General features: G+C 41.8%; 3 protein-coding genes across 8 annotated transcripts in view; 1 reads left to right on the top strand and 2 right to left on the bottom strand.

Annotated features, from left to right (window-relative positions):
• Nucleotides 1-119, bottom strand: part of PMEPA1 (prostate transmembrane protein, androgen induced 1) — a 273,819-nt gene extending 273,700 nt beyond the window's left edge. For all 6 annotated transcript variants that reach the window (XR_008433885.1, XR_008433884.1, XR_008433883.1 and 3 more), the window contains exon 1: nt 26-119. The gene's annotated coding sequence lies outside the window, so the exon portion shown is untranslated. The remainder of the gene's footprint in view (nt 1-25) is intronic.
• Nucleotides 120-303: 184 nt separating this feature from the next.
• Nucleotides 304-4,127, top strand: C17H20orf85 (chromosome 17 C20orf85 homolog). Its single transcript, XM_053958674.1, has 4 exons — nt 304-441; nt 999-1,080; nt 1,799-1,897; nt 3,739-4,127. The coding sequence occupies exons 1-4, from the start codon at nt 404-406 to the stop codon at nt 3,868-3,870; spliced, it is 351 nt and encodes a 116-aa protein (XP_053814649.1). The 5' UTR covers nt 304-403; the 3' UTR covers nt 3,871-4,127.
• Nucleotides 4,128-8,101: 3,974 nt separating this feature from the next.
• Nucleotides 8,102-12,667, bottom strand: part of LOC128796743 (serine/threonine-protein phosphatase 4 regulatory subunit 1-like) — a 29,405-nt gene continuing 24,839 nt past the window's right edge. The window contains exons 21-22 of the transcript XR_008433880.1: nt 9,514-9,629; nt 8,102-8,488 (exon numbers count right to left, since the gene is read on the bottom strand). The gene's annotated coding sequence lies outside the window, so the exon portion shown is untranslated. The remainder of the gene's footprint in view (nt 8,489-9,513; nt 9,630-12,667) is intronic.

Genomic DNA, 12,667 nt, shown 5'->3' with positions numbered 1-12,667 from the left:
TACGCGCCCCTCTCATTATCATTACCTTGGGCCCGCCCCTCCGCCATCTTGCACCGCCCACACGAGCCCCGCCCACCCGGGCTGCCCCCGCGGCCGTCTCGCGCCCGCCTGAGGGGCCTGGGGAAAGCAGCGAGCGGGAATTATTTTGCTTTTTTTTTTTTTTTTTTTTTTTTTTTTTTTCCCCTGAGACATGGCTGCGGTGCCACCGGAGAGCTCCCAAAGGACGAGACGAGGGGGTCCTTCCCCTCGGAGAGTGTGCGGGCACTGCCCGGCGTGTCGCTGAACACCTTCCCGCCATGGCGTGCCCGCCCCGCCCGCCGCCGTTGCCCCGCAACGCCCGAGCGGCCGCGGCGGATCCCGGGCCCCGGCGGGGCTGAGGCGGCGCGGCCCCGGCCCCGGCCCGATGGAGCCCACCGACTTCATAGCGAGGGACAACTACTGGTAACGGCCCGGCAGCCACGGCTGCTCTGCTGCTGCTGCCGCCCACCTTCCCCTCCGCACCTTCAGCTCCGCGCTGAAGGAATTCTCCTGTGTTTAAAGAGCGTGTGCGCTGGGTGAAGCGTGCCTTGGGAAAAAAGTCAGGGATTTTAGAGCTGGCTCACAGTGCACCCCTCCTTCCCCGCCCGGTGTGGGGTCGGGGCATCTCGTCAGTCAACACAGTAAATGAAAGTATATATTAAATGTATGAAAGTATATATGAAAGGACATTGGTGCTTACTTTTCAACCTCCGCTTCTTAACATAATCTAAAAGCGTGTACATGTGTAAAAACAGTGTTTACATGCAGTGTTCATCGTTCACATGCAGTGTTTTAAACCTCCGGAAAGTATTTTCCCATTAGCTCTGAGTCAGATAATAATTTGTACATAAACTTGCTGTTTGGAAGTTTAAAGATTCCAGCTAAAGTGCTGTGCTTTGTGACATCAGAGTCATGGCATGTTGGGGTTTTTTTTAATTAAAGTTTTCAAAGTAATCTGAAATATTTTGTGTTGGTTTCAGGAAGAAGCATGTTGAAAGGGAAAGAGATGCTGCAAAGAGATGGGCTGAAAAATGGGGATTTTTGAAAACACCTCTTAAAGAGGTAAAATTGAATGACATATAATATGGCTAATAAGCAACACATGAAATTTACTTGTGCACAAATTTATCTGGACACGAAACTATGAGAGCACAGAAGACTAGAAGTGTACTGAGTATGCTTTACTACGCTGGCATCCAAGGTAGCAACTGCACTACTTTTGAAATGGTTCAAATATTCAGTTTTCTTCTGGATAAAATACATCAGGTGGTAATTTATATGCTGTGCATATTCTGATCTATTTCTCTTGAGAAGCATGACTCCTAATAGTGCTAACAAGTACTAGATGCACACTGACAGGAAAATATTTCCCCTTTGTCTCCCCATATGGTATTTTAAAAATCTAGGGGAAAAGGTTCCAGCTAATTAAATTGTCAGTGGGGGAATCTACAACAAATGAAAATATTTGGAGTGATGTCTCTTCTCAGTGATGTTTAGATATTAGAATACAGTAGCACATGATGTTACGTTTGGAACCACAGTATTTCCTTGCTAAAGAACAGGATTGATGCAGCCCCTGCATAGTTATAACTGGAGTTTGCATGTCTTCTGAAACAAAAAAAATCCAGTAATTTCCAAAGCACTGAAATAAGTAATCCTGCTTGAGGTGGAAAGAACAGGAAGTTCATATGCAGCAATGAGGGGAATGGTGTGGATATCACATATTACAGTGTATTTCCAAAGATAAAGAGTCCAGTTTTTAACTATGTTTTGGTTTTAGTTGCTTGGAGATGAAAAGAAAGAAGCTGCAAAGCCCAAGCTACAGCTTCCAGATCACCTGCAGGTTCGACCTGTGACACCTGTGGAAAAATACATTAAGGTTAGAAAATTAGATTTTAAAATTGCAGTACAGCAACATCTGTTTTAAGAAACCATGCAAGCTCTGAAAACCAGTTGTCTTACAGAGGGGGGTCTTTAACTAAAGGTCAAAGTAAACTGCATTTGAAAGCCAAACTATGGTTTAAAAGCATTTGTTTTAAGACAAGGAATTGCCCTTTGGATATGGTTGTAATTTTTCTACCTTTGTTTAAGAGTCTGCTTTTTGTCAGAGACAATACCACTGTCCTCTTCAGTACCACAAATTAATAAGAAGCCAGTTCTAATAAGCCAAGTCATAATTATTTTCTTTTATATGATTTATGTGTACATTCAGAGTCTTAAAGCTGTCAACCAGCTGGAGAGTAGAATGTGACTGATGGTTTAATTTATAAATACAGTGTGTCAGAATCACCAATGAATAGGGTGAGTCCACAAGCAGCTAAAACAGTGACACTGGGAGAGGAACTTACTCACAAAAGGGGAAGCAGAATATGCTAATGGAAAGGAAGGTTAGTCCAATAAAGGAGATTGGAAGTTCTTACTTGCTGAACTAGCTTTCTTTCAAAGGATTCCAAGGGTGGGGAGATAAGCTAAGGAAGTAGTAAAAGCTTTTATTGAGATTAAATTAAAATAAAAATTAAGAGCTAGTGCTGAGTAAAGTGCTATTTAAGAGCTAGTGCTAGTGCTGTGTTAAAGAAATGAAATGGCATAATTTCTGCCATTACTGCTACTTGTTCTTCAGTTTTGTCCCAAACCTGCAATCTCAGTCCAGTTGCAGCTCCTGTCGAGTCCCAGCCCTGTGAGGGTGTCGGTGCTTTAACAAACCCTGCAGTTATCAGCTGCTCCACAAGCGAGCAGAGCCTGGTGCACGTTGGAACAGAGCTTCCATTTCACCTCAGAACTGGGAGGAAGAGAAGGGTTAGCTGTGATTTAGGTCACCCTTTACATATTCAGAGTGAAGTTTCATACATCCTTTTCAGAACTGTCTTTCTGCACATTTACCTTGTGGTAACACTCAAATCTGTTCTCTCTAGGTTAGACTAATAAAAGCTTCAGCATAGTCCCCTCCCCCAGACCGAAAGTGGGACATGATTTCCTTCATTATCCTGCTCAGTGGGTGGCACTTTTGGCCATAAAAATTATCTTTTCTGAGGAACTGCTCCACCTAAATATCATAAACATTTTCTAATCTTGGCCAAAGAACAAAGTGAAGCAACTCTGGCAGGAGAACTGAAACATTGTTCTCTTGCTGTGTATTTCTCTGCTAAGTCCCCAGATGCTGAAATGATAGAACGTGCCCAATTGAGATGATTCAGCCAAAGTAAGCACAGCAGTCACTGAACAGAGTCTGTTGGCTTTTGTTTTGTTTCCTTTTTAGCTAGATTAGTTGCAGATTAACTTGCTGCTCACCCATCTTTTAAAGTAGAAGGATGGTAGAATGAGTAAGTAGTTCTTGATGTAAAAGCCAGCTTGGTCAGTAATTTCTTCGGCATTTGGATTTAAAATTATTATTCCATAGCTGCATTGTTACCAAATATATTACAGCAAGGAGGAAACACTATTTCTCCTGTTAACAGAAGTTAATTAAAGATGATAATGATTATCTTTGGCTTACGCTTTTTCTATACATAATAATAATAAAAAAATTTCTAATAATGTTAAGCAATTAAAGCCCTTAGTATTGAACCAAACTTGTGAAAAAAATCATTCCAACATACACTACTAAACAATTACTTGATTGTTGGTTTTAGAACACTACAGCACAAAAGACAACGTTGCATGATGGAAACTTCAACCAAAAACCTTTTCATCATTCAGTTTTACATGTTACTTTGATTTTAGGTGCTTCCATCTCCTCCAGTACCTAAAACTACCCAGGGCTTTATTGGCTGGAGATCAGGTGTTCCAGCACTGGCACTTGAACACGATTATCAAATCCAAAGCTGCAAAGGAGCTGTCTGTAGTATGAAGTGACCATGTGAGCCCTCTGAGTGACATTATGAAATAAAGAGGCACAAAGATCCATCTGCATTCCTAAGGAGATATCCTGTAGTGGACTGTTGGACTATTGAGCATTTCTGCTATTTATGTAAAAATCCACAAGCATTTTGGGAAAGTGTGAACATTTTCATTTTACTTCATTGAATCCATGGCATCCAAGCTGCTAACTCTGCTTCAGAGCTTCTGCTTGTAACTTAGAAATAACAATGAATAAACTCAGATAAAGATCACAGAGCATGTACTATTTTTATTAGCACTAATAAGACTACAATTTAAAAATATTAATTGGAAATTGGAATGGCAATGCATTATTTCTCCATGAGAACCTCTACTCATAAAATACACATAAAATGTGAGCCTTGCAGGTATTTTGTGCAGTTACACACATGAGTAGTTCCTAGTAAAGAAATAAAGTACACAAAGGCCACAGTGACACAGAGTCACTTTGAAAAATCAGTTTTGGTATCAAAACAGGGCTTTCCCATTAGTTGATCAGTATGCAAATGGGTTACAATGGATTGCTTCAGTTTTGTGTATACCAGTATTTGCACCAACCAGGGAAAGAGGCTCAGAGCCAGCTCTGATTGCTCTGGGAGTTACTGGGGTAGCTCCCTCAGTGCCCTGAGTTCACTCTTGCTCTTCATTGTGCACCTGAAGATTTGCCAGGATTTCTGGAAACCAAGGAGGAAACTCACTGAGCTGCAGCAACTGTTTGCACGATGAAATTCTAACTGGCCAAGGTGTTCAAACCAGAAGGTTGTTTAAGCAAAAAAGAACCCCCAAGAAATCAACACAGGCAGCTCCCTCTAACTCCTTATCACTTAGAGGGGAAAGGTTTTCCTCTTTAACCCTGCTGCAAGATCTCCTTTGTGTTCTGCAGCCATCAATATCTACTGCTTGAGTCAGCACTAAGTTCTTGGCGTTCACAGCAGTAAGGCAGCAGCCAGTGTTTGTTCTTCCCTTCTTCCCAAGAAATGACTCACAATGATCAACATCCCACCTTTTTTTTTTTTTTAAATCCATTTCCAAATGCCCACAAAATAATAATATTTTACTTTTTTTCCATACTCTTTACAAATAATGGAGAAGTGAGTCATATCCTTTGGAAAGATTACCCCAGAAGGAGAACACATAGCAGAAGTAACTTCAGACACTTCACTTAAAAACCAGAATAAAGAATAACTTGGAATCAGACTCTGGAAATTGAAGTTAAATGGTAGTTTAGCTACTAACCATAACCTGTGTACACTGTTCTTTGGACAACCAAGATAATTGTAAGAACAATATTTAAATTCAGTGTGCTTTCTTGTCATTGCCAGGTTTGTATCTCTTGTTTATTTTAATCATGTGGTATGTGGTTCTTCAGTTTATTTTAAGGTCATAAGATCTTATTGTCTGATTTATATAAACAGGTATAATAATGATTGATATGCCATTTAGTAGCAATTAAATTACATTAATTCAGGCCAAATAAAAGGGGAATTTCACTGGCTTTTAAAGAGTTATATTAAAGAATCAAAGCACCAAATACCCACTGGATGTTTGTATGAAGTCAAATCCAAATCCTGATGAGCCATGTTTTGATTTTGAAAATCAAAATAAATTCTTTGTCCAGCATCTACAGTTGGACATTCCTGACTCTTATTCCAATGTATGAATATTAACTCTATCCTGACATTAAGGGTTTTATATTGTACATTCTGTCATTTAAAGTACCTTTACTTCAGGAGATACTTTGATAGACACTAATTTGGGATGTGCAAAGAATATAATCCAGTATTTCAAGCCATTTCTTTATCATAAATCTGTCAGTTGTGGTGTTATGTGAAACTACAAACCTGACTATTTCTTTCCCAAAACTTCTAACACTTCACATGAAAAAAATTTGTAGAAGTTGTGGATTTGCAGCTGACAAAGGACTACCCAGGCAACTGCCCCAGTTGTGAATCCTAAAGGTCGTTACAGAATCATTGTATCACCTTGTTATGTTTGAAACCTGGCCTTTAATTTGTGGAAATTAACCTATTTATTTGAGCCAGGTTGAGTACATAAATGCCACTGCACACTGTAAAATATCACACGTCTCCAAGGTCAGGACAGCGTCAGTAAACTCTGCCTACACCAGAAAATGCTTCACAACAAAATTTAATCACTTCAAAAGTGCAACAAAAGTCTAAACAATTTTAATTCTGTATAAAAGTGTTTGACCTGTGCTTCTGTGCAAGTCAGAGCAGAACCAAAATATGAGAACAAGATGTAAGTGTATTTCGATGTCTTTGATGCTCCAACCAAAATTTCATTTGGTCTTTTGCAAAGCTTCTGGAGAGCACAGGGAGCTGCAGAGCAACTCCTTGGTTGAGAAAAATTTCTCAGAAAGCTGAAGCCACATGGCCTTTGGTGTTGTTTTCAGGTAAACTTTGCTAACAGACTCATTTTATAGAAGAGCTGTGGAGGGTCTTTCAGAACTGCACACACAGAAATGTTTACTGGATCTGATACCCAGGCACCAGAGCCAGAGGTGGAAACAGGTCAGCCCCACATCTGCCACCAAGGATGTCCCTGCAGGTGCTTTCCTGGGTGTGTGATGAAATAACAGCAAAGGCTGAAATGGCAGCTGTATTTAAGCTGAAGAACAATGAAATCAAAATTATCTTTTTCACAACCACTCACTTAACAAACAACAAAATTGGGGGACAAAAACCTGGTGTTTTGCTTCACAATGTGTTCTTTTCTGTGCTGTTAGAACTGGCACAGAACTGACACTTGCTATTTATAATTTCATTAATATAAAATACTTTACCAGGAGCTCAGAGTCAAAAGATTACTATTTATTTAAAATGGATTTTACAGAGAATAAAGATTTTTTTATTAGATCATAGTTGTTGGTGATTCTGAGTAAGTAGCACTGCTGAGGTTGCAATCACCATACAAGAGTTGTTGCACATTTAGAAAGAACCAAAGTGAGAAGCATCCACAGCCTGTGCACAGACAAGTGATCCAGTGCCTAAAAGGGTGCTTGGAGAATACACCTCAGTGCTCTGCATGAGACATCTGTGACATCCCAATGACACTCACTGCAGTCCTAAGCCTGAGCAACAAACTCCTGTTTCCTGTCCATCCTATTGGCTGCTCTGTCTGCCTGAGGTAACCTTAGTTCTGAGACTGTTTCCTTACAAAACAGAGGATGTAGATTACATTATTATAATTTACAGAGACAGAAGGTTCCCCATTCACACACACCATTTTCCTCCTTTAATGAAGGATTCTTTTTGGTTCCTTCCACACTGTACAAGGTAGCAAAGTGACAAACATTGATCTAACAGAGTCACTGGCAACCAGACCAGAAACCTCTGCTTCCCTGTGGAGCCCAGCCCAGCCCCTCCTTGCTGTAGGTTCCTCAGTGTGTTGTGTTTTGTTCCCCTTGAAGCCGAGCTCTTGTAGCAAGACAGATAAGGCCTGCTCACAGACTATTACCTTCTTCCTGACTCCTGTGGTTTTCACATCCCATCAAATGGTCATTTAGCTGAAAGCATGTCAGACCATTGCACAGGACCACACTGGAATAAATCTAACTGTACTGGAAATTGATGCTGTTGTGCTGTGAAACTGATTGGGTTGGAAGTGAACAAAACATCGTTCCTCAGTCATACAAGGAAAAGACAAATGGTATTGAGAAATAATTTTAAAACATAACAATTCTGTTAACCTCATGTGTCCTGTTTTAGGTGAGCACCTTGCAGTTCCATATGAGATCTAGCTGAAATTTGGAAGTGATGGGTCAATATAATGTGCTTTTATTAATGGAAATTACATCTTTACACCTTGTCACAGATTGTGTATGTGGCCCAAGTGAGTCTGAATTTAGCCCCTTTCCTCATATTTCGCCCCTCACTGCTTTATCTGCCTCACTAAAGAAGAGAAATAGACTAAAAATTCACTAAATATTGAAACAAACCTGCGGACTTCAAAGCACAAAAACAGGTGCAACCATGAAGAAATAAACAGAACAAAGAATCTTCACTCCCCACCAGCACCACACTTTCAGTTTGGTGGCTCCACTGACAGCAAAACTGACACCGGGTGCAAAATCAGATTTGCAGGTACCAGACTGGGATTAAATGTGGGCACAAATCTTAATTTAAGTTTTTAACAGCTCTAATAACAGCATCATTTAGAGTTCCAATACAGGGCTGAAGAAGTGGTCATTTTCTCTGCTTCCTTGATAAAGGGCTCTTTATTCAATCCATTTTCCTGACTGCTTTCTCAAAAGATCATAAATGTGGAGAGCAGCCCTGCACCCAAACAAGCCATGGCAGCCCTCGCCCCCCAGCCCCTGCACGCACATTTCTGTCTGCGCCTTTCCCAGCGATGCCTCCAGGCTGCCGAGTGACACCCGGCTAATCCGCGACGCTCCAGCCTGACCCGAACCCGACGATGCCTTCTCACTTCCCGCAGCCCCTCCTCCTCCTCCCGAAGTGAGAGACGGGCAATGCTTTTATTCCTCACCGGGGAGCAAGACGAGCCCAGCTCTGCTCGTGAATCTCCTCTGCTCGCTGACACGCGTCAGACACAACATTCTCATCCTTAAAAGCTGGAGCAAAACAAAAACAAAGCAAGAGCCCAAAAAACCCCAGTGAGCTCCAGTCCCCGTCTGGAAAAAATAAACAGCCATTATGCTCCTCTTGCCAGAGCCCAGCTATGTCCTTTGTTTCACGAAAGCTGTGTGATTTCTCTGCTCCCATCACGTGCATTACAGCTTCCATCTTGGCACTGCACTGGTTAATGAACAAACCTCACATATTTACAGTCTCTCAGGAGACGCTGAGATCCAACTGACTGGCACGTGAGGAAGCGAGGAGGGACAAGGTGTATGGGTTCACTTGGACATGGAGATCTTCTCCCCCACCTCATTTCCTCCCTGCCTGTAGTCACAGGCAAAGCTGGGAGCTCTCTGTGGCAACAAACCAGCCCTTGCTGCTTAAGCCCAAGGCCTGAGAAGTCAGGCTGGCTCTGCTGCTTCTGCACAGGACAACAGGGTGCAGGGGCAGTGGTGCTGCTGGGTCAGAGAACTCTGCTCCAGGAGATGGGCCCTGAATATTTAAAGTAAGAGAAATCACTTTAACCTACAACTTTTGGGAGTCTTGAGCCAGGTGCCAGGTAAAGGGAACACACTGCAGTGCAAACTGGACAACAACCTGGTTCCCAAAGAGCACTGCTGATGCTTTTGTTCTCCCAGAAGCTGTGTCCACAATAATTCCAGTTACTTATGTGCAAATGAGAAAAGCTCTTGCCATAGATTTGACCAAACCAGGTTTCTCACTATGTTTGTTTGCCCTTCTGCTTGTTTAAAGTAGGAGTGCTGAGCAAATCAGTGTTTTACTGGGATAGCCACAAGGAATGGACAGCTTGAGCCTTACTCCTCCACCTTGGGCCAGAGCTGTTCACTTGAGAGTGAACCACCTTCCCCATACTCAACAAATCTCAATTAAAATGCCCTGCATGCATAGATGCGAAATTCTACACTTAAAGAACTCACAAAGGAGAAAGAATTTCCTAAATCTGCTTTCCATTTTCCTTTCATTTGCACTGTTGGAGTCCCTGCTAATCCACCCTTACCTGGCAGCAGTGACAGACAGGACCTGGCTGGTTCTGCTGGGCAGCCACACCCTGGCACTCCCTGTGCCCCTCTCAGCTCACTGCTCCTGCTGGGGTTAACCAGCTGTTGAGGGTTTCTGGAACACACAAGACACCAAATTACATAAATACTGCAATTATTTGGAATGTATTTTACATGCATCTCATGTGTGTGTTTGGCAGTGTTGGTGGACTTGTTTTGAAGCTCAATAAAGTACATGCAGCGTGGTCATGGATGTGTAAAAGCATCCAAATATGAGAATGGCTTTTCAAACCTAGTGAGTCAATTTTTTCTCTTTTGAAGAAGGGCTCTATAATGAGGATTTATATATTTTTACTGTGGAAAAGTAGATAAATACACAGTATTGTCTTGTAAGCCTCCTGAACAGTCCCCATATGGGCAGACTGCAAAGTTTATCCTATACCTCAGGTTCCAAAATGTTGGTTTGTTCACCTGGTCTTGCCCAAACCCCGTGAGACATAAAAATACAGAGTCTTGTAAGACTCTAGTCTCAGCTCAGGTCTTTCACAACACTAACAAAACAAACAAGCTTCAATTTCTCTCCTGATGACTACAGCCTTCCCTGAAAAATTACAGCTTTATTATGCATAATTCAATTTCATCAACTGCTTTTCTTTATTGTCCCTTCTAATTATGCACATATATACTTGTTATTTATTGCAATACGTAAATTATGCCCCAAGCATAGCATAGAAATATACACACACTTCTTATGTAAGAACAATGGAAAAATCAGGGATTTATTTACTCCCCTGTCCCATTCTGGATTTGTAGGTGTTTGTACAGATTCAGAAACCACATCTGAATTCTGTCTGAATTCTCCCTTTGGTCGTTACAAGGGATTTAATCACCTGCATTCCATAATGGATCACACCAAATTTAAATGCTTTTTTATTTCTGAAAAACAAGGCCAGATGCATAGAAGTTTTATGCTTCTGACAGCCCAGTGATGACAACACAGTAACTCAATTTGTTGCCTGATTTTGGCTGAGAGAGGCTCAGGTCAGCGGTGTTTGATGTGCCACATTTACTTTTTTCAGGACTGCAGTCCAAATTCAGACTTTCAATTATACACCACAGGATCCTCGTTCTCCACAAAGCTACAGAGGGAGCTCAGGCAATGAGATCTTATCTTTAGACTTCAAAGGTATTGTCTGAAATGAGTCCCTGTGGATAAACCCCTTCAAGGCAGGACTTGTTCCTCCTGAGCCCACTTTGACTGTGCTGACCACTCATCCTTCCCTGCAAGAACATCTGCACACAGCAAAACTAAGCCAAAAATGTCAGTTTTTTTCCACCACATATTGAACCACCTATGGAATATAATTAATCTCAAGTATACATTCCCTCTGCAAGGTGTCAGGATAGCACAGAGTCCAGAGGCATTTGTGTCCAGTGAAGAATGTAATGCCTGCAGGTCTCCCTTCTCCCCCAGAGGAGAGACACTTGAGAGGCCCCTGTAATGGATGTTTATTTGTCTGTGGTATTGATTTGTTAATTTGTTACACACTAATCATTAATCAGCATCTGGTGCTCAGACAGTACAAGGGGTCACACAATCAGCCATGCAGCATCACCCACTGCCCTGCCAGGCCTCTCCAGAACCCACAGATGCTAAAACACCAAACTTTAATTTCATAAAGTAAATGCCAACGCTGCTTTGCAGTCCTTAGATGAGCCCAGCCATGGAAGCTCTTCTAACCAGACCAGGGAGCGCTCCTCTCATGTCCCTGAGGTCGCAATTTGGCTAAACATATGCAGAACATGCTTGGCTCATTACACATGTGCATATCAAATCCACATTCAGCAGCAAGGGAACAGAAGACAAGATATGGTAAAATAGTGGAACTGCACTTCAAAGATCAGGATGCAATTCCACGGACTCCCAGGGTGACCTTGGCCACAACAGTCACCTCCCCTGCTTCAGCTCCCATCTTTAAAAAGCAAAATAACCATCCCTCATTTTTACTTCATCCATCTTTGCAATTTAAACTCGAAGTTCTTTGTAGTGGTGTCTCTCTCTCAAAATACATCCAGCACCCAGTACACAATGTCCTCCTCAGAACAGCCTTATGAAAATGCATCCAAAAAATAAAATACAAAGAACCATATAAAACATCTACTGATGAGATAAGACCACCAGCACAACAATGCAGTGAGCAGCTGTAATCTGTGGGAGGATTATTTCTCTTTGCCATAAATGCCATCTATTTTTCAAGACAAGCTCTTCCCTTTCATAGAACAGGGAACTCAGTATCTGCAGACAACTTCCCTTCTCACCAGTATGGTTTTTAAAGGCTCACAGTAGTTTGTGGCATTAATTAGAAGATGTCACACCTTAATGACAAATATTAGTACTAGTCTGCTTGATTAACATAATTTATTTCTTCATTGGACATTTTATTCCAGATGAGCTGCTTTTCATCCTCCAGATTTGCTGGGGGAAAAAATGCATCCTGACATGCAATGTTAATGTGCCCTCTGTGCTGACCTCTTATATCTTAACTTTTCATTCTCACCCCCCTCATTCTCTGCAGTGCCTGAAATCAGCTTTAGCAGCAGCTCTTGGTCAAGACTCTCAGACATTGGACCCCTGCCAAGGCTTTTGGGGTGTTTAGCACTGACTAAAGGTCTATTCCTATGACATACACATTTAAATTTAGCACTAAACTGGTGGGGAAGAAAAGAGAAAAATATGTAAAATGCCACTTTCTGACAACCAGAAAATTAGAATTCATTCCCCTGAGAATTAAATGGACTTTTCTGCTTCCAGTCACTAACTATGACAAGGTTAACATTTTTCAGTCTAATGACTAAGGACATTAAGTGTGCATGTGAATAAGAAATAAAATTACTGGAGGGTATTAGCTAAGTGTGTGACAACAGCCTGAGCTGACAGCAGAACTCTGAGGCTGCAGATTGTAGCCAACACTGATCCTTTGCTGTGGAGAACCAATGGATACCACAACATGGAGGGCACCCTTCTGTCCTTATTACTGTAGCAACATCAAAATCACAGCAAGATCCACGTCTGGGTGGGGGAGAGCTCATCTCAAAGGACATCCAGCACCTTCCCAGTATCCCTGGCAGGGGCACCATGTCAATCACAGGCCA

Source organism: Vidua chalybeata, chromosome 17, assembly GCF_026979565.1.
Source record: "Vidua chalybeata isolate OUT-0048 chromosome 17, bVidCha1 merged haplotype, whole genome shotgun sequence".
Lineage (NCBI taxonomy): Eukaryota > Metazoa > Chordata > Aves > Passeriformes > Viduidae > Vidua > Vidua chalybeata.
The sequence above is the reverse complement of the archived record's forward strand: the minus strand, read 5'-3'. Positions and strand labels throughout refer to the sequence as shown.